The sequence below is a fragment of the Lampetra fluviatilis genome, chromosome 22, assembly GCF_964198595.1.
Source record: "Lampetra fluviatilis chromosome 22, kcLamFluv1.1, whole genome shotgun sequence".
Classification (NCBI taxonomy): domain Eukaryota; kingdom Metazoa; phylum Chordata; class Hyperoartia; order Petromyzontiformes; family Petromyzontidae; genus Lampetra; species Lampetra fluviatilis.
In genome coordinates, this window is record NC_136296.1 from 2,361,021 (window position 1) to 2,388,127 (window position 27,107).

The following is a 27,107-nucleotide window of genomic DNA, read 5'->3' on the forward strand; positions in this document are numbered from 1 at the left end:
AGGGAGATGGAGCAGCTGGTGTTGCAGCTGAAGCTGGAGGTCTCCAGCACCACGTTCGATCGTCTACATGTCTCGGTCAGTCATGACTGTCGCAAAGCCACACAATTATTTTCATGAGGGGTGCTGCAATGGCCACGGTTCCTTTTGAGCATATTTGCAGACTCGGGTTTTGCAGTTTAAGGTGGAATGCGGAGGAAGCAGTTCTTGCACAGTCGCTGGACTGTGTTGGATGGCTTCTCATAGGGAGTTGAATTGAACTTCACGAGCCAATTTGTGAGCCAAATGTTAAAGCCACTGCTTTAGAATTTTCATAAATTCTGTGAAATCTGTACACGGTATCTGAACATGCAAAACCTATGCTGGCGCTTCTACTGCATGTAATTTAAGCATTTAGTTTATTCCCCTCCCTTCCAAATAAGTATATGTTAAAGACTGACTAATTATTGTATGTGTAATAAAGGTCGTTCAGGCGACTTCTGGAATCCGGTCTTTTATTCATCTTGCATTACAGCTTTCCTTCACGCTGCTGACAGGCGGCGTGAGAGGGATAGATAGAGAGAGACGCACTGCCACGTGGCAACCCGGAGCCCCGCTTACGCGTGGCCCCTTCCTCCGTTTGTTCTCGTTCTGACCACGTGTCGTTCGTCTCCACCCCTATTTAATACCCGGGTCACGTGGTATGTTTCCACCAATCCTGGTTAGCCTCCATGGAATATTCCAGGCTCCCTCATAGACTCCCGGGACCACGCCCCTGACTCATCTCCCCATTGGCTGTGGCCAAAACCAACAGAACCAATCCTCTACTTACAGCTGTCACTTTTCCATTACGTCAGGGCCACGCCCCTAGGCTTCCCCCCATTGGCTATAAACCAGGACCGGCAGAGCCAATCATCATGACGAGTTGTGATACGTCAGTGAGCCATATGTATCAAACTTGATTTGAAGCTTTCGTGACTGCAGGAACCCATACTCTTTGTTTTTTTAGGTAAAGTCAAGTAGGTTTTAAATAAAATAAATCACGACGTTTTGATCGCAACACAAGCGATTATCCTCAGGCGGAAAAAATATAATCCAGCAGTGGAACTGCTGAACTAGCGAGAGAGCAACTGCAACAGGGCTATATATGTGGTGATGGGCAAGCAAAAGGGGTCTGAGCTGGAAAGGAATTCCACCCCCGGATGCAAGCACCTCAGTTGTGTTAATGGGGGATTAGGGAGAGAGGGATTAGGGAGGGAGATTAGCATGAATGAGCTTCCTTCGCCGCATAAGAGTATCATGCCCGCATATGCGCACAACAGCAGTGTTAATGAGAGATTAGCACCATGAGAGTGCAATCCAAAGAGAGACAGTTGGAAATAACAGCTGACATAGACAGGTAAGATGGAAACATCACAGTCAGTTAAGACTTGACCTGGTTAATAATGTCCTTCCAATGATTGCTCAGTTTGTTTATATATCTGGATGGCTTCATGAACAAATCTCTGAAGGTAGCCGGTAGGTTTGCACGCGAAATTTATTTTTCCAAGACTAGCTTCTTCGGCGCTGCTGCTACTCACTACTAAAGGCACTTGCCCCTACAGCGTTAGAGGCTACACGGAGGACCTTTGTGTCTACCTTCATCGGCGCTGCTGCTTACGCTGCTGCTACTCGCTACTAACGGCACTTGCCCCTACAACGTTAGAGGCTACATGGGGGACCTTTGTCTGTGTCTAGCTTCATCGGAGCTGCTGCTGCCGCCGCTGCTACTCGCTACTAACGTCACTTGCCCCGACAGCGTTAGAGGCTACACGGGGGACCTTTGTCTGTGCCTACCTTCATCGGCACTGCTTCTGCCTCTGCTGCTACTCGCAACTAACGGCACTTGCCCCTATAGCGTTAGAGGCTACACGGGGGACCTTTGTCTGTGTCTACCTTAATCGGCGCTGCTGCTGCTGCTACTCGTTACTAACGGCACTTGCCCCTACAGCGTTAGGCTACACGGCGGGGGGAGGGGGACCTTCGACTTTTGTTCGCAACATAGAAGAGCACGGCGAAGCCGCAGCGTCCCTCTGTCCGCGCGCGACCACTCGTGTCCCTGTTCCACCACATCCTGTCCTAGACGGAGACGTCGGACTCGGCCTGAGAGAAGCGCAAGCGCGGTGTGGCAGGCGCGAAGCCGTCGCTGCAGCCATGCAGCAAGAACTCCAAGGCCTCCGGGATGACAGCACGTACACGCACGTACACGCACGCATGTACATGCACGTACCACATACGCACGTACGCGCACGCACGTAACACATACGTACATATGTAATAAAAAGGTCGTTGAAGCAACTTCTGGAATCCGGTCTTTATTTGTCTATCATTACAATACTCCTTCACTCTGCTGACAGACAGCGTGAGAGGGATAGAAAGAGAGAGACGCGCGCAGCCACGTGGCAGCCTGGACCCCCACTCTCGCGTGGCCCCTTCCCTTCGTTCGTTCCAGTTCTGACCACGTGTTGTTCGTCTCCACCCCTATTTAATACCCTGGTCACGTGGTACCTTTCCACCAATCCTGGTTAACCTCTATGGAATCTTCCAGACTCCATCGTAGGCTCCCGGGACCACGCCCCTGACTCGTCTCCCCATTGGCTGTGGCTAAAGCCAGCAGAACCAATTCCTCTACTTACAGCTGTCACCTTTCCATTACGTCAGGGCCACGCCCCTAGGCTTCCCCCCATTGGCTATGGACCAGGACCGGCAGAGCCAATCATCGTGACGAGTTGTGATCCATCAGCGACCCGGATATATTCTCACATTACATCACCCCCCCCACAGTGTAAAAAGTCAACCATCTCGGCTGTGAAAGGAGTGACAGCCCGAATCCCTTTGAATAAAGCTGAGGGCATCTAAGACGCATTAACAAGGTAAGGGGGAGTAGGCGTCAATGCACGGAGGAATTTTAAACAACAGACATACATCAGGGCGCCCCTGTAGCGCAATAACACCAGGGTGACAGACCGCAAGGAAAGCAGTATTAGCGAAAAGGGAGAGACTTCGACCGCGTATGCGACGCCGGACACTCTCATCCCTTCGCGCGTGATTGCCTCGCCGACTGTTCAGCAGGAGGTGGTTGCCGTGGAGAAGAAGAAGAATTTTCGGTTTCCGTTGAGTCTGGGACAAGCCCCGTTGGAGGTGGAACGTTCGGGGTCTCGTCCTCCTTCAAAACCTGTGTGTCTGCGGGGGGTAGAACACAGCCCCGCTGGGGATCAATCGGCTCAATCGGCGAGGCAAGTGGCACATTCGGCACGCCAGACCCCGACAGGTCAACAAGTGGAGATGAAGGGCAAGCACGCGGGTCAACGTAGGGCTTGAGCCGCGATGAATGGACATACCAACGACGTTGGCCGTACTGGATGCGAACACTCTGGGGATTCCGAATGTCCACCAGCCTCACAGGCCCCCGCCAAGGCTTGTGCAGTTTAGGGGACGTACCCACTGGCACCTGAGGGCAATGGAGCCATGCCATATCGCCCAACGACCAAGGAATGTCAGTTCGCGATCGACACGCATACCTCTCGTTCCTTGCCTGCGTACGGGCATTCGCACATCTGGCGACCTATCGTGCCTCCATAACCCATTTAAGCGAGTCCCGCACGTGGTCAGGCAAGGAAGGGGACGGTTGTTTCCCCGCTGCAACAAGTTGCACATCAATCAGGGGTACATTTTCACGGCCATACATCAGGAAAAGTGGTGAATATCCTGTGGACGCGTGCGGAACCATGCGGTATGCCGCCAGGACGCCCGGTATGTGCAAGTCCCAATCAGTTTGGTTTTCACTCACCATGTGGCAAAGCATGGCCGAAAGGGTGCAGTTAAATCGTTCCACCATGCCATCCGTTTGTGGATGGTATGAGGAAGTGCGGATTTTCTTTGTACCCAAAGCAGAGCACACATCTTTAAGCAATTTGAAGGAGAAGTTACGTCCTTGATCCGTGAGCAGCCCTTCGGATGCTCCCTTATCCATGACGTATCCATTCAAGAAAGCCTCGGTGATGGATGAGGCCGTTTGGTCAGGCAGAGGCCAGGCCGTAGGCCAGCAAGAAAAGTATTCGACCCCGACCAAAAGGTATTTATTTCCCCTAGCCGATGGAGGGAACGGGCCCAGGATTTCCAGAGCAAGCAGCTCATTAAAACGGGATACCTCGATCGAACGTAGGGGTGGGACATAATTTTGACGTGGCAGTTTCCGCTTTGCACAATCATGGCATGACCGGATAAAGTTAGTGACATCTGCTGTCATGCCAGGCCAAAATAAATCCTGCTGCATCGCGGCTAATGTTTTCTGCACGCCGAGGTGCATCAACTTGTCGGCGTGCAGAGGGCGGACCAGATCGTGGCGAAGGGACGTTGGCACAACCAGGCGTGAACGGTCGGACAACCCATCCGTACACATCAGTAATCCCGCCTGGCCCCGAAACAACTGCCATTTCCATCCCGCCAAATGGGATCTCGGTTTCCCGATCAGTTCCCGCAGTGGAGCCAGAGAGACATCAGCCTCCTGCTCGCGTAGCCACACCGAGTGCGGCAAATGCAGCGTATCGTCGGCGCCAATGGGTACATCCTGGCCTTCATCGTTCGACATCGCCCCTATGACCAGACAAGGTGAGGTAGGCAGCGCCGCACAGCGGTGCGTACCCGTCAGACAGGCGCATGGAGGAGTCGCGGGCAACCTAGAGAAAGCGTCCACGTTGCCATGGCGAGTACCCTTGCGGTACGTGATATTGAAGGAAAACTCCTGCAATGATTCCAACCACCGAGCCAATTGAATGGACGGTTGATCCAATTTCAAAGAATATTGCAAGGCAGCGTGGTCAGTGTGCACGATGAATTTCCTTTCATACAGGTACGGCCGGTACTGGCGAACAAAATGTACGATTGCCAGCAGTTCCCGTCGCGTCACGCAATATCGCGTCTCGGCAGGAGACAGAACCCTGCTGCCGTATGCCACCCCGTCTTTCCGTTGCGACAAAACGGCACCTATGCCGATAACCTTAGCATCCGTGTCAAGGATGAACGGCTGGGAAAAGTCTGGGTAGTCGAGTGTCGGAGCGGTGGCCAGGTGATCCCGGAGAGATTGAAAAGAGCGCTCCTCTTCCGGGCCCCGTTTAAATCTCTGATTTTCTCCCCGTCAGAATATGCAGCGGCTTAGCCAGTGTCGCGAAATTCTTAATACATCGGCGATAGTAGGATGCGAACCCTATAAACCGCCGTACGTCGCCCACCGAAGTGGGCGTGGGCCACTCTCGGACACACGCCGTTTTCTGAGGGTCCGTGGACACACCGTCAGAGCTGACGATGTGTCCCAAGTAGCGGACGGATCGTTGCAAAAGGTGGCACTTCTTTGGTTTAAATTTGAGGTCAGCCGACCACATCCTCTGAAAGACAGTCTCCAGTCGTTGGAGGTGTTCTTCGAAGGTGCGGCTGAATACGATGATATCGTCCAAATATATGAGGCACGTTTCCCACTGCAGCCCCGCTAGCACCAGTTCCATCAGGCGTTGGAACGTCGCCGGCGCTGCATTCAAGCCCATAGGTAGGCGGTTAAACTCAAAGAGGCCTTGTGGCGTGCGGAACGTCGTTTCAGGTCTGGACACGTCATCGAGGGGAAGCTGCCAAAACCCAGACGACAGGTCGAGGGTAGAGAAAAAAATTTCCCCTGACAAAGTGTCCGAGTCGTCCATCCGTGGCAAGGGGTATGCATCCGCCACGGATATCTTATTCAATCGGCGGAAGTCTACACAAAACCTCGTCTCACCATCCTTTTTCTTAACCAGCACCACCGGCGCGCCCCAAGGACTGTTGGACGTCCACAGCGCCACGTAAGTGTTCCCTTTCTGCAGGGCTCATGCGATGCGGGTGCATACAAATCGGTCCTGCCGCACCGGTGTCGATATGGTGCGACAAGAGCGAGGTATGTCCCAAATCCAAATCGTTTTTACTGAAAACGTCAGCGTACTCCGACAATAATGAATGCAAGGCGCTCTGCTGCGTGGCCCACAAGGACGTATTTTCCCCGCACAAATCTGCGATCCATCGATCGTCTGAACGATCGGATCGTGGCCCGCCAGTGGCCATTTATGTTGGTTGGTCGCTCTCAAAGCTGGTGAAATCGGTAGTGGCGTGAGCCAATACCGAGCCAGCTGGGACGACGACCCGGTCCGGGCCCCCATTCAACACTTGTATAAACGGGGCCTGACCAGGCCGAACGATAGTTTGAGCCGCCACTAGGGAAAAGGATTTTGCCACAGAATTCGACGGGGACAACAGCACACCCGTTGTATCATCCGCAGCTTCCAACCGCTTCCGGTAACGCAGCGGAATAAGCATTTGTGAGCCTGATGGTACTTCTACCATGACAGCAACAATTGCGTTAAAAGCGTTTCTTGTGGACGAACGGCACAGCCGAGACTGCAGAAAAGACATTCTACGGCCCCCTGGCATTTCCAAGCAACCTTGGTCGACGAGTATTTTAACGGGCATGCGGCGAAGGAAATCGGTGCCCAATAAGCATGGGACGGCCAATGAACGCGAGATTAAAACTGGTCCCTCTGCGGTGATATTCCCTATAGCAATGCGCACATCTACTCGCCCCAAAATACCCATGCTACCTCCATTTGCAGCAACGCATGCGTCGTTAGCCGGTCGGATCTGCGACGTAGGAATGGACAAGAGATGAAAAATAACATCGGAAATGATGGTTGCAGACGCGCCTGTGTCCACCAAAATACGGACATCGATCCCATCGATGGTACCCCCGTACCGTCGAGGACCCCGATGCGGCTGCCATCACCCTTGGAGCCAATTTTTTCCATTGTGTAACCGAGTGTGGCATCGACACAGGTGACCCAAAATTCCCTTCCGGAGTGCAAACGTGTGCGAGTGGATGCGTGATGTGTCAAGACCTGCCGGGTGTCCGATATGTGCCGACTTGCCCGAGAGTGCCGTGGATCCGCGTCCGGTGGAGGAGATGGAAGTCGGCCCGACGGGAGCTGAGGAGTTTGAAGTCGGCAGCGGCAATCCCGGGCGAAATGGCCTCGTCGGCCACACTTAAAACGCGTGGCCACCACCGCCCGGCGGTCGGTCGCCCCGGTCCCCGCTCGTGGTCGTCCGGCCCCATCACGCTGCTCACGTGGCCGGCGTTTCGGAACCCGGCGAGGAACAGCAGCGATCACCTCGTCGTCACTGGAGTCGTTGGAGCCGTGGACGACCCGACGTGGAGCCCATCCCAATGGTGGCCCGTCTGTCGCAGGATCTCCTGTCCATGCAGCCATCTGATCCCAGCGTTTGAGGTTGAACTTGGTGTCCAAACAGCGTGCCGCCCATTGAGACGTTAGCGGTTCGTGGCCGCACACCGGTAATGATATGTTAAGTTCCTAGGACAGCTCAATCATTCTAGAAAGGATGAGAGGATCCAGGAGATCGGCTGACGAATCGGGGTAGGCGGCCATGGCAAGCGCCAACAGCGCCCCTCGGTAGGCCAAGGGCGATTCATCCGCTTCTGGACGCCGCTGCATGAATTTCCTGGTAGCCGCCATCGGCGGCTCGTAGAACTCCGCCATTTCCGCGAAAGCGTCACGCAGCGTCTTTTTCTTACTCGCCGGGATGGAGCGGAAGACTGCCAAGGAGACGTCGTCCAATAGCATGGGCAGAGCCTCCAGCGCTTCTGCCTCCGTCTATCGCACCGACCGAAGGGCTGACTCGAACCGCCACGTGAACGCGCTCCAGTCGCCCCCAGCGACAAATTCTTTAATTTAGTTTCAAGGACAATACATTAATTTTTGAAGCATGTTCTTATGCATGTTTTACAACAAACGTGTGGTTAATGCAGACTTGATGCCTTCCAATAGGTGTGCATTTGGTGTTGTAAAATTTTAACATGCCCTATATTATTGCCGGAAAGGGTGAAGCATATTCTTTTTTAATCGCAAGTGACAAAGTTATGGTTTACAGTTAGGACTATGTTTAGCATTACATAGGGCTTGGAGTTAAGGCTAGAGGGATAATAATCATAAGAATATTACCTGAAGATTTGTGGGCAATGTCGGGTGCTTGAGGGATGGCAGTTGTGCTGGTCGGAGGGGGAGTTGTCGTTTTCGCGCCACGCATCCGCTGAATCCAGCCGGACATTCCCATTGCCGGCTCAACTCCTGAACGACCGACCACCAGAATCAACGTGTCACGATGGCAAAATCATCACATACCCATCCTATGTGTATGACACCAAACCTTTCACTGGCATTGATTCCACCAAAGCCTCTGCACTCAAAAGGCTCTCAGAGTACGGCCGAAGAGCCTCGCAGCAGAATTCTGGACAGTTTTTAACATTGAAATGAGCCAAGCAGGGAAACCGTAGGAGAGCGAGTTGAAATGTAGTCCAACAGAGAATGAAGGCATGGATGAGAGTCTCAGAATATTCCAAATGCGGGCTATGTAACACTGGCATGAGTAGAACGTCTTATAGACTTGCGACATTTGGTCGGTGAATAAAAGCATAAGGATCTTAAATAACCACGAGGTTGCATGTGCTGTTTGCCAAGGTAAGATAACAAAAATTGTTTTATTAGTATTCTTATATATAAAAGTCTCCGTGCACTCGCGCTTGCGGGGGATTTGGCTCCCGGACGGTGGGGTTTAAGACCGAAATAATTTGCCAGGCGGCACGCCCTAAGCCCCGTGGTGGGAATAGGCTATTCCGTTTTCCCGTCCGTAAACTTTAAAGTAGTTTAATTAGCACATTTGTGCCGTTTCTATTATTCATTATTTACTTATTGCACGACATCGACCGTACCAAGTGACGCCAATTGCGTGGGGGGGGGCGGACCCTGCCAAGTCATGCGCGTTCGCTCCAGCTCACAGGGACATTTTATTTCATGCGTTTAACATGGAATAAATATACACATCACGCTGCCGATTTCTCTTCACAGTGTGATGTCCCCTTCCCCCCCACCACCCCAATGCGTGCAGTTACCGCTATAAAGTTCTTAGATATTAACTTAATATTCTTAAAGCGCTTACATAGTATTATTCTGCCTCGGCCATTGGGATGGTGGGGGGGGGTAGCGGGCCCAGCCTGCAGCCTGGCAATGTCTCACCTCCTCCGGCTTGGCAATCTAGGCGAGGCCGCGGGCTCTACACGGGACGACGCGTCACCACGCCAATGTAAAGTACAATTTTATTGCATCTTTCGGTAAGAACTGAGGTTTATTGTTTACTATTATTAAACAAATAAGTTTACAAATATTACAATGATAATGTTTGTGTGCACATAACAACTCTGCTTCGTTTACTATTGTAATGCGGGCGTAAGCGACCTTCCGGATGTGACGTCACGGGGGGTGGAGTCATGTGACGTGGGGGGAAGGTTCGGGTCCTTAAGCGGGTAAACCGGAAGGGGAAGGCAGTCGGGGTGTGAGCGGAAAAGAGTGAGGCCACGCGGGCGAGTGTGGAGAGGGGGGGGCGCCGACGGCCATCGGGAGCCAACCCCGAAGATAAGAGGAAGCTGCGGAGTGGTGTGCAGCTGCAGAGGAGACAGCCAGAAGGGCTGCGTGTTAGAGGCAGCGGTGTGGCTGCCAGGAGGAGCTGCGGAGAGAGAGAGAGAGAGGGCTGCATGTTAGAGGCAGCGGTGTGGCTGCCAGGAGGAGCTGCGGAGAGAGAGAGAGACAGCAAGAGGCTGTCAGAGCTGCGGAGGGAGAGGAGTTGCAGCGAGTACAGCCAAGGGGGGCTGTGTGAGAGAAACAGCAGCGGAGCTGCTGCTGTGGATCGGGCCGACATTGGAGTCAGCACCGTGGGGAAGCTACAGAGTAAAGACAGCCGTGTGGGTGTACAGCACGAACCGAATAAAGGACACTGAGCCAGACATCGTGGTCCAGTCGTTTATTACACTATTATGAAACTAATACGTTGCCTAATATTACTATTATAATGTTCATGTGCAGAAACTACATGTGTGTCCCTAAAGTCGATGTCTGTGTGTGTCCGTCCATATGTTTGTGTGCGTGTAAGTCGATGGGTTTCTACGTGTGTGGGTCCATGTCTGTGTGAAAGTCTATGTGTGTGTCTGTCTTTTTCAAACGGACAACGCCCCATGTGTGTGTGTACGTACAAATGTGTGTGTGTCAGTCCATTTGTGTGCGTATCAGTCGCTGTGTGTGTGTTAGTCCACATGTGTGTGTAAGTCCATACATGTGTGTGTCACTCGATGTGTGTGTGTAAGTCAATGCGTGTGAGTCTATGTGCCTGTTAATCCATGTGTATCTAAAGTACATGTCTGTGTGTCACAGTCCATATGTGTATGTGTGTGTAGGGCAATGTGTGGGTCAGTCTATGTATGTGTGTGTAAGTACATGTGTGTTTACATCAATGTGTGTGAGTCCACGTATGTCTGTGTGTGAGTCGATGTATGTGTGAGTCGCTGTATGTGTGTACGTTGATATGTGTGTGTAACTCCATGTGTGTGTATCTCAAGTGGATGTCTATGTGTGTGTGAGTCCATATGTGTGTGTGAGTCGATGTGTTTGTGTGTGAGTCGATATGTGCGTGTGTGTTAGTCGCTGTGTGTGTGTGGTGGTGATACGTGCTGGCGGGGAGGATCGTGAGACAGCGCGTGGTGGGTGGCTACATCACGGTCCGCAGGCGGGTGTCCACATCGCGGTCCGCATAGGCCCCGCCCCCTGGAGCGGAGGGCTATGTAAGGCGATGCGCGGGGGCACTCGGGGAATTGGTAACCGGCGAAGACAGAAGACGGAGGAAGAGATAGGCCCTGGGACCCCTAGCCCCGCTGCCCATGTAAGGGCCGGGGCTCTGTGAGGCTCAGAGGCGAGGCCTTGGGATTCACGGCCCGACGCCCTTGTAAGGGCCGGGCTGTGTAACTCAGTGGTCGAGACCCGTGGCCTGGCAAGGCGGGTCTGATAGCTCCCCGTGGGGAGAGCGTAGCCGGAGAGCCTGAGTGCAAGGCAGAGTTAGGCACGCGTACCCTACGGGAGAGACTGAGTGCGTGGCCGAGCCGGGCGCGCGTAGGGGTCTGATAGCTCCCCGTGGGGAGAGCGTAGCCGGAAAGCCTGAGTGCAAGGCAGAATTAGGTACGCGTACCCTACGGCAGAGATGGAGTGCGTGGCCGAGTCAGGCACGCGTAACATAGGCGTTATCTCGGTTGTGCCTGTTACTGTGCAACCATTGTGAATAAACAAGTGCTGCCCCGTCAACTCGTCTCCCGCCATTATTGAAGATATTACATGTGCATGCGTCCATGTTAGTCAGTGTAAGCCCATTTTTTCGCGTGTCTGTAGGTCCATGTGTGCGTCTTAGTCCATCTGTGTGCTTTATAGACCTGCTCAAGGCCTATGACCCCATTAGTAGGCTTGGGCTCTGGGTTGTTCTTCGTGCTTTCGCAGTCCCTCACCCTTTGCTCACGATCCTTAAGGACCTTCCTGCTGGTGAGCGGCCCCACGTCAAAATACGTGGAAGTCAGTCAGAGCCATTCCCTCTACACCTTGGGGTGTGACAGGGATGTCCTCTGGCTCCCACATTAGTTAACATATCTTTTGACCACGTAGTTTGTGAAGCCTTCGATGGCTGTACCAGAGGAATTACCATATGGTACAGATACAATGGGAGGCTGATCGATGCCCGGGTGCTGTCAAGGGATGGCTCCCTATTGCTCAACCACGTTATGTATGCCGATGATCTGCTAATTGCTGCTCACTCGGAGGAGGAGTTCGAGGTGCTGCTGCTGAACCTGGAGCTTGCCACCAAGAGGTGGGGCCTTACCATCAGCCCCACCAAAACTAAGCACCTGCCTGCCTGGGTATTTTCTACCATCGGACACTCCACCCCCACAACTCCCAATTGGGGATGGGGCAGTTGTGGAGACAGTGGAGAGTTTCCCATACCTTGCCAGTGTGCTAATGACCGGCTCCGGTTTAACAGCAGAGGTCTCACTCCGATTCAGTCGAGCCACATTATCTTTCCATTGGTTGCGTACAACTGGGTGGAAGCTACATGGTCTATCACTCCGCACGAAGCTTCAGGTCTTCTCGGCCACGATCATTCCCTCCCTTCGCTACGCTTGCGCCCCCCTAATGGAACATCTTCGCCGGTTAGAAACATTTAGGATGGCCTGCCTACGATCCATCCTGGATTTAACCAGGCTGCATTGTGTGAGGAGCTCACAAATCCTTGAAAGATGTGGACAAAGTCCCATCGGTGACCTCCGGCAGGCAAGGCTGCGTTGCCTGAGTCATGTAGCCCGCATGGCCAGCCACCGCATGCCTAAACAGCTTTTGTTCCGCCGGGTCGAAGGGGCTAAACGGGCGTGGCACGGGCTGGAGAAGACATGGAGTGATGTGCTACAGGAGGACTTGAAGCTGAGTCCACTTGCGGATGACTGGTACCAGCCGTGTCAAGATCGGCCACTGTGGAGGAGGCTCCTGAAGGACGCTACTGGCCAGTTGGAGGCAGTCACCCTCCAACAACAACGGAGGGCAGAGGAGCGACGCTCACAACAACGAGCGGAACGCCGGGTGGCTAAAGCACACAAAGTTGCCACAGTAGGGCCCACAGGTGGTGCATCCGCCAGTCCTCTCAGTCAGTCGAGCTGTGCCATCTGGGTTTGCCCCGTGACCTCTTGCCAGCGGGCGTCGACACTTCACGTGGCCTCAAGATGCACATAGCCTGGCACAAGCGTTGTTGTGATGTCACCACCACTTAGTGGCGAATGGCGGTTGTTGTTGTTGTTCAGTCTATGTATGTATGTGTGAGTCAATTTGTGCGTGTAACTCTTTGTGTGTGTATCAATGGATTTGCGTGTGTAACTACGTGTCTGCCTTTTTCGCCCGGGCAACGCCGGGCACTAACCGCTAGTTACATCTGAAACAATCTGGGTTCCGAAAAAAATACAGCACCACATCTGCTGCATTAGACTCTTTGAATCACATTTACAATAGCCTTGATAATAAGCAGTACTGCACCTGTCTATTTCTTGACTTGTCCAAAGCTTTTGATACAGTAGACCACAACATCCTGCTTAGTAAAATAAGTTGCCTCGGTTTTTCCGAAAACACAGTAAAATGGTAAAAAAATTACCTCTTTTCTCGCACCCAAACTGTATTCACAGATGGTTGGAGGTCAAACAGTGTTAAGATAACCAAAGGGGTTCCACAGGGTTCCATTCTCGGCCTCCTCTTGTTTTCTCTTAATGTAAATGACTTGGGCACTGAACTGGATTATTCCAGGGTAAATCTTTTTGCAGATGACACGGTACTGATTACTGCTGGCCGCTCTCCGGATGACGTGATTGCTAAGCTCCAGAGTGATTTCAACAAACTACAACATCAGCTAGTTGTTCTTAAACTAGTCCTAAATCCTGCCAAAACCAAGGTGCTATGCTTCTCACCAGGACTTACATTCCTTTAATAATGATCAAATAGAGCAAGTCAAGATCTATAAGCATCTTGGGGTAATCCTGGATTCAAAACTGAATTTTGAAGATCACATTGATTATATTGGGAAAAAGACAAAAATTAAAATTGGTTTTCTGTATCGACAAGCACTGCTTCCCCCTATGTTTCGTTTAGAATTTATAAAAGCTACCATACTGCATCTACTTGAGTACCGTGACATCGTGTATAAATCAGCCCAAAGTACTGTACTGAAGAAACTTGACTCAATTTATCACTCGGCCTTAAGATTTGCATTGAACTGCCCATATAGGACTCACCACTGTGATCTCTACATTGGGTCAAAATTAACATCTCTGAATGTTCGACGGCTTGTGCACCAGATCTTATTTATTCATGAAATACTTACAAAAAAAATCCACAGATTACTTGTTGGATCTCCTCTCTGTTTCAAAGAACAAGTTTGACCTAAGGTCTACACTCATTTACCAGCTTCATATTCCCTATTGCCGTACATATACTGGAGCAAGGGCCTTTGCTATTGATGCCCCCAGGGTCTGGAATGCTGTTGCCAATAAATTGAAACTTGAGTCACTACCTATGAGATATTCACTCAAAACTGCTCTAGAGGAGTTGTACACCCCTAGCTGCCAGTGCTATTCAGTGGCCTAAAATAAAATGTTTCGCTCCGGATGATAGCTACAAAGTATGACCTGTGTTTTGATTTAGTGTGCTGATCTTAAAGGTGCATTGAAAAATTATAATACTCCGATTGATGCTCCTGCTGTTGTGGAGTGACTCATGCAGCCAGCTATGGCTACAGGGTTTTGATAGTACATGTTGTTTATGCCATTTATTGTGAAAATTCCGTGACAGTTCCTATGATCACTGTTTCATTGCTTTCATGGCTTTATTTTGCAGATTTTGAAAAGTGTATTGGTTTAGCCATGTTTGTTTGTTGTAGTACAGAGTTAGACTGATGGCCTTAATCTAAGTTGTCTTGTGGTTGTTGTTCGTTGTTTGACTTGCATCCCACTGGGATTTTTGCACACAGCGTTGGTGTACGGTGTTTTTTCTGCAATATTTTGCTGTCTTTTCTTGGATTTTCTGTTTGCACTCAGTCACATATTCACTTTAAGATGTTTTTTGCTCATGTTTTTGTTTTTTGTTTGTTGCGGTTGCACCCGATTCAAGAGCCGAATGGCTCACAGGGCTATACCTAATAAATGAACTTGAGCTGCGACTGGCCCCGATCGGCCAGCGAGCGGCCCTTTTATCCCTCTTGCCTATCGAGGGGTGGGGTTGTGTGGGCTCCCAGATACCCCACAGCCTCCCGTTGGTGGTGCCAAGGGGCTTAGCTGTCTGGGTTGTCTGGGATCCTAGAGCCCGGCGCCGAGGGCTTAGCTGCCTAGGATCCTAGAGCCCCCAGCAGCCCCCCCCCCCCTCTTGGGCTGACACAGTGGCCCCTCCCCTGGGGGTCCGAGGTACCTGCAGATGGGCCCTGTCCACCACTGCCGGTAAGTGTGGCCCATCTATGGCACTACACTATCTATGGTGCATTGAATACAATGCAATGCATGATGCAGTGCAATGTATGATGATGATGAGATAGCCAAACTGGCATTCGTTGAATTGATCAACATCTCAATGTAGCAGCACCCTCTTAAAAATAAATCTTGAGACTTGGTAAAGCTTTCCTGAGTAAATAAAATAATAACAATATTCTTCAGCACTGAGTCAATCCGCTGCTGAATGAAGGACTCTACACCCCGTGTCAGTCATGAGGGTGGTTTGACCATACTTCACCATGCCATGATGCTGACGGGTACTGCCATGTTAATACTTCAGTGGGCATTTGCCTGGTAGGATGGGGATAGATTGGTATTGTATTTGTTTGTGTTTGGGTGATTTGTTTCCTTTTCTTGTACTTTGCACGACTATCGTGTTTTTGTACTGTTGTAACCTTCGTGCCCGCCCCTACTGGACGCCTGTGAAAAAAAGAGCTTTATGGCTCATCAGATTCCTCCAGCATAAATATTCTGATTCTATCGAAGATGTCGCGGTTTGTGCCGTGGATCCGCGAGGTGATGGGACGCCCCGAAGTGAAGGCCGCCCTCCCCTCGCCCCCCGGGGCTGCCTCACGCGAGCGCAGCTCCAGTCGGGCTCCTGCTGCTGGTGCAACACAAGAGGGGACATCGTGACACAACACCATGATCACTTAGACGATATCACCACCTGCACTGTTCATACAGTATCAGCCACCACCACCTACACGACAGTTTCAGCCAATTCACGCCATCTCTCCACACCACAGCCCCATCTCTCCACATCACCATCTCTTCACTATCTCTTCATCAGCATTATCGTCCCTTCAGCATAATTTCATCATCTCTTCATCATCGCTTTAGCCTCTCATCTCTTCAATATCTATACTCGCCATCACTTCTTGATCATCTCTTCACTATCTGTAGTTGTCATCTCTTCGCCATCTCTTCATGTTTCACACATGATGAGCTCAAAAGCTTTCTCACACAAGTCCATATGTTTACACTCTTGCAAGCTGTTTTTTTTTTATAAACGCCGATTCCGATTTTAATAACTAACGCAAAGTTGTTCTTTACTGAGCTGCCAAACCTTTTACACTGAAGTTTCCCCGACCAGTATACATTCTTTCTGAGGTCTCAAACGTTAGTTGTATTCGTTTAAGCCCGTTTATTTACACGTGTACACCGATGGGTACGATTACTGATATGACAGGAATGTCGTTAGTCTCTGTATTTTTTGTACCCAACCCATCAGTCTCGTTCTGCTGTGCTGGTGCAGTATAGCCGTGCGTTGCTAGTCGATATAGCGTTACTGTTTTATGGTCGAGTTGCCACCCCGTTCACTTATGGTTGCCAACTCTGGCCTAAGCTATTTCAGGAGATTTTTGTAAAATTAATTTATTTCGTGAAAACCTCCTATATTCAAGATATTGTTTTGCAATCGCCACCAGGAAATCAATAAAATTCCGGTAGATTTCTGGCCAATCCGGAAGAGTTGGCAACTCGAGTTTCACTGTAAACCAAACCGGATCACTTGGTCTCAACAGTCAGCCCAGGGTCCATTACCACACTGGTCACCGCTCTCAGGGCAAAACAATTCCCGCCGCCCAACACACAAACGCAAGGAGATGCACGTTAAATTATATATATATATTTTTTTCATATGAAATGACAAGTGACACATATGTGAAATTAAATACAAGTGAGGTAAATACAATTAGATTTTACGTTTTAGTGACTGCAGGAATTACTCTGGTTCTTTCGGTAAAGTCACATAAAAAGAAAGAAATTAAAGAATAAAAAAAAATCTAATAAATACATTTTTTATTTATATTAAGCAATATTTTATTATTATTTCATTTTAAATTAATAGTAATGGTATTTTATTTCTACGTTACTTTACCGAAAGAACCAAAGAGTAAATACAATTATTATTACGTGTTCCAAAGCCTGGATTTCCAGGAAGTCCCCCCCTCCCACTCTCAACTGCCGAATGGAGGTGCCCACTCGCCTGGCTCCACCCACCGTCAATAGCACGTCACATGTAACAGACCTGTAGTGACGTCACACACTTCGAGGCCGTGTCGTGAGGTCGACGCTCCACGTTTAAGCTCCTGACAACGCTAAGTTCTAACTCCAGGATATTCACTGAGCTCCACTTACTACAGCTGCTTCGCCATGGAGTTCAAGTTCTTCAAACTGCTCCTGCCGCTACTGCTGCTGCTTCTTGCGGGGTTCCAGCCTTCGGCTGCAAAGCCCGTGATATCCAAAAACAGCATCAGTGCGCTAGGGTAAGAGATCCAGGAGTGATAAATCGGGATCCATAGGAATTCCACCAGGAATTCACTGGGCTCTACTAGGACTTTACACATGTGCTGGTGATATTAGTGGCATTATTGGTGGATGTGGGCAGCAGTGGCGCAGTGGTTAGTGTGCTGCGAGTTCGATTTCTGCTCACGGCCAACACCAGCGATGATAATCCAAACCGTTCATGGTCCTCCCCGAAGTCGCCTCAACCTCACATGTGGACTGTACCTGGTGTGGTGTGCAAACATTTCCACTGGGGAGACAAGGGTGATCGGGCATGGTGCTGACCACCCCACCCCCACGTGTACCCTGTTGGCCTTAATAGTTGTTTGTTTACAGCACTTGTCGCAACAATCTGTTATGGCTATGAGGGATTTTTGTCCTTTTTTTTTCTTTTTTGGTGGATGTTGTGATGCAGGAGATGGTTTTGACCAGGGACGTGTGATCAGGGGAGGCAGAGCCTCACCTGTCATACTCCAATGAAAATAGTTGTTACGAAGAGTAAAAGAAAATAATAAAATAAATATGAAGATTTTTCCACTGATCTGTGTTGTAAATGTCATTTCTGTACGATTCCAATAATTTTTTAGTCAAAATCGCCAAATTTGCGGAGCTCCGCTGCAAATACAGGAAGAGACGAGAAGTGAGGCAGCGGCGAGCTCAGCCTCCCCTCTGATTGCGCAACCTCTCAGTAACTGGATGGAGCGCGGGCAATAAGCGCGTGCCTGTTACTATCTCATTATGTCACCAATGTAATGTTTGTAGACCCCTTCATTTCATGTCCTCGCTTTCCATACTCCAGGTAACTTATTTCACGTATGTGTATAAAGATATTTAGACTCGCTGGTCTTGTCATGAAACTGCAATAAAAAAGCACCAGGGGAAACAGCCATCACATCTACCTCAGAGGGGGACGTGTCTAACACGCCCCCCTCCGTGAGGCCACGCCCCCCTCCGTGAGGCCTCCGTGTGTGAATCTGTTTCTGACACTAGTCAGTGCCTCCCCAGCCATTGACCTCACCGCACGTCACTGGTTTTGACGGCAATGCGATATGGTTGCCTTGTAGTCCTTGTGGTTGCCTTGTGGCAATTGGGATGGTGTTGATGCCGTGGTGGTTGTTTTAATGATGGATTTTGTTGGTAGTAGTGGTGATGTGATAGGAGCTATGTTGATGCTGGTAAATGCGGACGTAAATTGAGGTCCTTAAAATTGGTAAAACAAAAGCCTGTTTGACAAAGTTTCCAAGTTACATGTGCATCTCCTGAACCAAAAAATTATAAGAATCAGAATATTGATTTATACTGGTTTAATCCAATGAGCTATACAGCTGTTTTTCACAGATCTCCAGTTTGGGGGAGGTGAGAACGTTACAACAACAAACAATACAAAAACACGATAGGAGTGCAGAGTATAGGAAATATAACAATTCACTTATAAATATACTAGTGGTTAGTACCCGGCGTTGCCCGGGCGAAAAAGGCAGACACGTAGTTACACACGCAAATCCATTGATACACACACATAGAGTTACATGCACAAATTGACTCATACATACATAGACTGAACAACAACAACCGCCATTCGCCACTAAGTGGTGGTGACATCACAACAACGCTTGTGCCAGACTATGTGCACCTTGAGGCCACGTGAAGTGTCGAACGCCCGCTGGCAAGAGGTCACGGGGCAAACCCAGATGGCACAGCTCGACTGACTGAGAAGACTGGCTGATGCACCACCTGTGGGCCCTACTGTGGCAACTTTGTGTGCTTTAGCCACCCGGCGCTCCGCTCGTTGTTGTGAGCGTCGCTCCTCCGCCCTCCGTTGTTGTTGGAGGGTGACTGCCTCCAACTGGACAGTAGCGCCCTTCAGGAGCCTCCTCCACAGTGGCCGATCTTGACACGGCTGGTACCAGTCATCCGCAAGTGGACTCAGCTCCAAGTCCTCCTGTAGCACATCACTCCATGTCTTCTCCAGCCCGTGCCACGCCCGTTTAGCCCCCTCGACCCGGCGGAACAAAAGCTGTTTAGGCATGCGGTGGCTGGCCATGCGGGCTACATGACTCAGGCAACGCAGCCTTGCCTGCCGGAGGTCACCGATGGGACTTTGTCCACATCTTTCAAGGATTTGTGAGGTCCTCACACAATGCAGCCTGGTTAAATCCAGGATGGATCGTAGGCAGGCCATCCTAAATGTTTCTAACCGGCGAAGATGTTCCATTAGGGGGGCGCAAGCGTATCGAAGGGAGGGAATGACCGTGGCCGAGAAGACCTGAAGCTTCGTGCGGAGCGACAGACCAGGTAGCTTCCACACATCGTTACGCAACCGATGAAAATATATTGCCGCTCGACTGATTCGGAGTGAGACCTCTGCTGATAAACTGGAGCCGGTCATTAGCACACTGGCAAGGTATGGGAAACTCTCCACTGTCTCCACAACTGCCCCATCCCCAATTGGGAGTTGTGGGGGTGGAGTGTCCGATGGTAGAAAATACCCAGGCAGGCAGGTGCTTAGTTTTGGTGGAGCTGATGGTAAGGCCCACCTCTTGGTGGCAAGCTCCAGGTTCAGCAGCAGCACCTCGAACTCCTCCTCCGAGTGAGCAGCAATTAGCAGATCATCGGCATACATAACGTGGTTGAGCAATAGAGAGCCATCCCTTGACAGCACCCGGGCATCGATCAGCCTCCCATTGTATCTGTACCATATGGTAATTTCTCCGGTACAGCCATCGAAGGCTTCACGAACTACGTGGTCAAAAGATATGTTAAATAATGTGGGAGCCAGAGGACATCCCTGTCACACCCCAAGGTGTAGAGGGAATGGCTCTGACTGACGGCCACGTAGTTTGACGTGGGGCCACTCACCAGCAGGAAGGTCCTTAAGGATCGTGAGCATAGGGTGAGGGACTGCGAAAGCACGAACAACCCAGAGCCCAGGCCTACTGATGGTGTCATAGGCCTTGAGCAGGTCTATAAAGCACACAGATGGACTAAGACGCACACATGGACCTACAGACACGCGAAAAAATGGACTTACACTGACTAACATGGACGCATGTACACACAGCGACTAACACACACGCACATATCGACTCACACACAAACACATCGACTCACACACACATATGGACTCACACACACATAGACATCCACTTGAGATACACACACATGGAGTTACACACACATAGCGACTCACACACACATCGATTCACACACAGACATACGTGGACTCACACACATTGACGTAAACACACATGTACTTACACACACATACATAGACTGACCCACATATTGCCCTACACACACATACACATATGGACTGTGATACACAGACATGTACTTTAGATACACATGGATTAACAGGCACATAGACTCACACGCATTGACTTACACACACACATCGAGTGACACACACATGTATGGACTTACACACACATGTGGACTAACACACACACAGCGACTGATACGCACACAAATGGACTGACACACACACATTTGTACGTACACACACACGGGGCGTTGTCCGTTTGAAAAAGACAGACACACACATAGACTTACACACAGACATGGACCCACACGCGTAAAAACCCATCGACTTACACGCACACAAACACATATGGACTGACACACAGACATCGACTTTAGGGACACACATGTAGTTTCTACACATGAACATTATAATAGTAATATTAGGCAACTTATTAGATTCATGATAGTAAACGAAGCAGAGTTGTTATGTGCACACAAACATTATCATTGTAATATTTGTAAACTTATTTGTTTAATAATAGTAAACAATAAACCTCAGTTCTTAGCGAAAGATGCAATACAATTGTACTTTACATTGGAGTGGTGATGCGTCGTCCCGTGTAGAGCCCACGGCCTCGCCTAGATTGCCAAGCCGGAGGAGGTGAGACATTGCCAGGCTGCAGGCTGGGCCCGCTACCCCCCCACCATCCCAACGGCCGAGGCAGAATAATACTGTGTAAGCGCTTTAAGAATATTAAGTTAATATCTAAGAACTTCATAGCAGTAACTGCACGCATTGGGGTGGTGGGGGGGAAGGGGACATCACACTGTGAAGAGAAATCGGCAGCGTGATGTGTATATTTATTCCATGTTAAACGCGTGAAATAAAATGTCCCCGTGAGCTGGAGCGAACGCGCATGACTTGGCAGGGCCCCCCACCCCACGCAATTGGAGTCACTTGGTACGGTCGATGTCGTGCAATAAGTAAATAATGAATAATAGAAACGGCACAAATGTGCTAATTAAACTACTTTAAAGTTTACGGACGGGAAAACGGAATAGCCTATTTCCACCACGGGGCTTAGGGCATGCCGCCTGCCAAATTATTTCGGTCTTAAACCCCACCTTCCGAGAGCCAAATCCCCCGCAAGCGCGAGCGCATGGAGACTTTTATATATAAGAAGAAAGAAAGATAGATTGTTGGTGGACAGGAAACTGCTAATTTGGTAGTTCAATAATTTTTCAAAATTGTACATCAACGGGGACAAAATTCAGATAGGTCGGTAGTTATTTGGATCATCTTTAGGGCCCCCTTTGTGAAGTGGACGAACATAGGAATGTTTCCATTCTAGAGGAACTGATGCTTCTTTGATAGACAGGTTGAAAATATGGGCTATAGGTGTGTATATTAGGTAACCAACACTTAGTAGAGCAAAGACGGGAATACTATCTGCTCTGGTAGAGGAGAACCCTTTGAGGTAGGACAGTTGTTTCAGAACATTACTTTCGTGGATTGGCTGAAAACTAAATTCGCTTAATGTTTGGATAGGGGTGTTGGAATTTGCATCAGCAGGGGTGACTCCCAATACATTATCAAATAGGGTACCAGCTTCAGAAAAATGTAGGTTAAAATTGTCAACTATTTTTTGGGGATCTGAAAAATATTCCCCATTTCGGTTAAGCTCAACGGGCAGATTATCTGTTTTGGATACCTTTTCGATACATTTGATTGTTTTCCAGAAAATGATTCAAGGAGAGTGGAAGAAAATTAGTAATTTTTTGCATGCCGTATTTTTTTGACGCATCTATTCCTTAAAATCCAGTATTCTAGCCAGTCAATGACCAAATAACGTTTCTGACCACATGCCCAAGCCTTGTCTCTAGTTTTAATGAGCTTTGTAATCAAAGGATCAAACCATGGTGGACGGTTGCCTTTAGTTTTAAATTTAACCAACGGAGCACGTTTGTTAAGAATTTGGAGAAACGTGTACCTGAAAGTCTCCCAAGCCGTAGTCAGGTTTGGAATATCAGACTTTGTCAATATCCGAGTGAAGCACATCATTAGTAAATGCCTGAGTGCTGAAGTGTCTCATGGAGTGCTTCTCGACCAATTTAGGGGGGGCTTTGGGTCTGGCTGATGATCTCACCCCAAAAATGGAGTGATCACACTAAGGTTATTACCCAGAACACCAGTCAGTGCGAAATTGTGAGGGGCATTTGTCAATAGGACGTCAAGCAGAGATGACTGTCCCGGATTTTTTAGGTTGGGTCTTGTGGGGACATTTATTAATTGAAACAGATTAAATTCATCTGCAAAATTTGTGTCCACGGCCGGCGGGTTTAGCCAATTCCAATTTAGATCACCCACTAAAACTATTTTACCTTTAGGGAGGCCCCCAAGAAGCTCTCTCAGTGCAGATGCAGCTTCAACATCTTTCCCACTAGGCGGTCTATAGCAGCACACTAACAATATCTGTTTATTTTTAGGGAGAGTTATTCTGAGAACCAGACCTTCAAAGCAACATTTTTTAAACAAGGAGTGAGCTGGTGAACATGCAATAGTATTACGAACATAGATGGCAATTCCACCTCCTTTAGATCCTCGGTCAAGCCGAAAAAGGTTGTATTTGTCAATCGTAATCTGCAAGTCATTGACGACAGGAGTGAGAAATGTTTCTGTTAGGCAGAAAATGTCCGGGTCAAGATTTTCCACTTCTAGTTTAAGTTGACTTAATTTAATCATAAGCCCTCTGATGTTGACATGTAACATGTGCCAGGCCCTAGTGATAACACACCAACACCTTTTCTGCCAGAAAAACCTACAGAATTATACGAGTTCTTTACATTTGGGCCAGGATGAAGCTCAATACCACCCAGAAATAAGAAAAGTAGAATTAATAGTTTGCACAGGTATTTTCTGTGAAAGGATGAAGAGCGACGAACCTTGGACGAATGGCAGCAGCTCGCAGATGGTGTTATTTTTAAGAGCAGAATGAAGTTTGGAAGGAGTGCTGGTGAAGTAACAGGGGTGTCCAAACTTTTTGCGAAGAGGGACAAATTTGATGAAGTGAAGATGCCCGGGGGCCAATAGTTCCTTCTGACATTTTTTTTACCACAAATGTGTAATAAAAGACTTGACCACGATATCTGGCTCAGTGTCCTTTATTCGGTCCGTACTGCGTCCCCACACGGCTGTCTCTCTTATTCTCTCTGTGCTGGTTCCGATGTCACTCCAGTCCACATCAGCAGCCCCGCTGCTGTTCTTGTCGCTCTTGCAGCCCCACAGCAGCTCCGCTGCTGTACTCTCACACAGCTCCCTTGGCTGTTCCTGCTGCAGCTCTCACGGCCTCGTGCTGTCTCGCCTTCTCGTCGCTCCTGCGACTCCTGGCAGCCACCCCGCTGCTCCTCACACACAGCCTTACTGCCTATCTCTATCTGCAGCTTTACACCTCCCAGTAGCTCCCTACTGTTCCCAGGGTTGGCTCCCGCTTCTGACGGTGCCCCCTCGGCTCGTACGCCCGCGTGGCCCCACACCTTTCCATTCACACCCCGACTCCCTTCTCCTTCCGGTTTCCCCGCTTAAGGACCCCCTACCTTTCACCCACGTCACCTGGCTCCGCCTCCTCATGACGTCACATCCGGAAGGTCGCTTTCGCCCGCATTACACCACCCTCCCCCATAGAAAAAACCCAGCCGACCTCGGCTGAACAACACCAAAGCGTAATGCGGTGAACCGACCTTCCCCCTTAAAGGACACTAAGCATGCAATATAACAACAAGAACAACACACAAGTAACATCGACGAACGTACGAAAACATGCGATAAATACGACGGCAAGAACAAGAACAATAACAACATACAATCAACGAAACGTAAGCGATTTGGAACGAGTGCGGGTCGCCGGCCCGTCCCGGACGGTCGGCGGCCCACTTGTAGAACGGGGACGCGATGGAACACGAGAAATGACAGGGGGTAATTCCCCTGCTGCGATTGGAAGTCCACCGACATCTCGTGTCCCTGACGAATCAGTCTTGGTCATATTCGGCGAATGCGCCTGCAGTGGGGTCGGAAGGGTCGCCGGACTTGAAGGTCCCGCAGCCTTGGCAGGCGCCCTCCGAGCAGGCCCACTCCTCCCCCGCGGTGTCACGGTCGGCCTGTCTGGAACAGGTACGACAGGCGCTCTAGCAAGATCAATGGACGCAGGCGGGGAAGAGTCAGAGTCAGCAGCAACAGACCCCGGCAAGGCAACATTGGGAGATGACGCATCACGTAGGGGAGCAACATATGGTTTCAACCGCGACGTATGAACAAACCAACGGCGAGAACCAAACTGAACACGCGCCGACTGTGGATTGGGAACCTCAATGAGGCGCACAGGACCATGCCAAGGTTTGTGCAATTTAGGAGAGGTCCCCGGCCGCACCTGCGGGCAATGGAGCCAGGCCAGGTCTCCCACCTTCCAGGGGCACTCCCCCTCAGACCGCCGAGCGTACCGCTCGTTCCGGGCCTGGGCTTTGGCCGTAGCCACGCGGGCGTTTTCCCGCGCCTCCGTAACCCGGCGAACCGTGTCCTGAATGTATTCAGGGAGTGGTTTACGAGGTCCCTTCACCCCAGTACCCAATTGCACATCCACCGGAGGCACGTTTTCCCGACCATACATAAGGTAAAACGGCGAATACCCTGTAGCCGCATGGGGCGTCATCCTGTACGCCGAAAGCACTCCGGGGATGTGCAGATCCCAATCCGATTGCTGCTCACTCACAGTATGGCAAAGCATGGCAGACAATGTCCTGTTCAGCCGCTCAACCATACCATCCGTCTGCGGATGGTATGGAGATGTCCGTATCTTCTTAATCCCAAGGCCTGCGCACACTTCAGCCAACAATTTAGAAGAGAAATTTCGGCCCTGGTCCGTGAGGAGTCTCTCCGGCGCCCCCTTGTCCATAATGTACCCAAACAAAAAGGCGTCGGTGATGGCCGCGGCCGACTGATCGGGCAACGGCCAGGCCATCGGCCAACGGGAGAGATACTCGACCCCTACCAGCAAATATTTATTTCCCCTCGCCGATGGTGGGAAGGGTCCCAATATGTCCAGTGCCACCAATTCATTGACTCGAGACACCTGAATCGACTGGAGAGGCGGCACGTAAGGATGTTTAGGCGGCTTACGCCGGGCGCATTCAGGGCACGCGCGCACGTGCCCTACGACATCTGTCGCCATGCCGTGCCAAAAATAATGACGTTGTAACGTCAACAAGGTCTTCTGCACCCCTAAATGCAATAGTGTGTCACAATGGAGAGTTCTAATCAACTCAAATCGCAAGGACGTTGGTACCACCACACGCCAGCTTTCCTGGAACCTTTCTTGCCACATAAGCAGACCATCTCGGAGAGCGGTTCGCGGCCCCACAGCCGAACTCGGACTCCCCTTGTCCCTCATAGACCGCTTCCGCATGGACAACAACGACTCGTCCATCATCTGTTCCCGAATCCAGACAGACCGCGGCAGATTCAAAACCCCATCAGTCGGTCCCGGTTCCATCGGAGTATCCGACTTCCCGACGGCCAACGTGAGCGGCTGAGAGGGGTTGAGAATCGGCGAACACCTATGCGTCCCCGACGCACATTTACAAGGGGCGCGCCCTGGTAATCTGGAAAGTGCGTCAGCGTTCGCATGGCGCACTCCCTTCCGATGTTGAATTTGGAAGGAAAACTCCTGCAGCGTGTCCAACCAACGTGCCCACTGTCCCGATGGCTGGTCCATTTTAAGTGCATATTGCAAGGCCGCATGATCCGTACGCACAATAAAAGAACGACCGTAAAGGTACGGTCGAAATTGCCGTAGGAAAAAAACAACCGCCAAAAGTTCTCTACGAGTGACACAGTAGCGTGTTTCCGCAGGCGACAAGACTCGGCTACCATACGCCACGACGCGCTCTACGCCCCCTTTAGACTGTAATAATACCGCCCCAATACCTGTGTCACTCGCGTCCGTATCTAGAATGAAAGGGCGATCAAAATCGGGATAATCCAATGTCGGGGCCGTAGCCAATAGATCGCACAGACTCCGAAAGGCCGCCTCTTCCGGCTCTCCCCAAACAAATTTCCGTCCTTTACCCGTAAGGAGATGCAAGGGCCTCGCAATCGTCGCAAACCCCGGCACAAATCTTCGGTAATACGAGGCAAATCCCAAAAACCGTCGAACATCCCCCACAGAGGCCGGAGTCGGCCAATCCCGGACACACGCCGTCTTTTCCGGATCCGTGGACACCCCCTCGGCACTCACAATGTGCCCCAAATAACGGACGGACCGTTGCAGTAGGTGGCATTTCTTTGGTTTGAATTTCAAATTGGCAGAGCGCATCCTCGTGAACACTGTCTCCAGCCGCGTTAAATGTTCCTCAAATGTGCGGCTGAACACAATAATATCGTCCAAATATATAAGACACGTCTCCCACTGCAACCCCGTCAAAACGAGCTCCATCAATCTTTGAAACGTAGCAGGGGCCGCATTCAATCCCATCGGGAGGCAGTTGAATTGAAATAACCCCTGCGGCGTACGGAATGCGGTTTTCTCCCGTGAGGACTCGT

The 27,107-nt window shown here is 50.3% G+C and overlaps 1 protein-coding gene across 1 annotated transcript in view; it reads left to right on the forward strand.

Annotated features, from left to right (window-relative positions):
- Positions 1–15,472: 15,472 nt before the first annotated feature.
- The window catches only part of LOC144938421 (dual specificity tyrosine-phosphorylation-regulated kinase 2-like), a 51,701-nt gene continuing 40,066 nt past the window's right edge, over positions 15,473–27,107 (forward strand). The window contains exons 1-2 of the mRNA XM_078866202.1: positions 15,473–15,575; positions 17,103–17,253. Coding sequence (XP_078722328.1) covers positions 15,473–15,575; positions 17,103–17,253 — 254 coding nt within the window. The remainder of the gene's footprint in view (positions 15,576–17,102; positions 17,254–27,107) is intronic.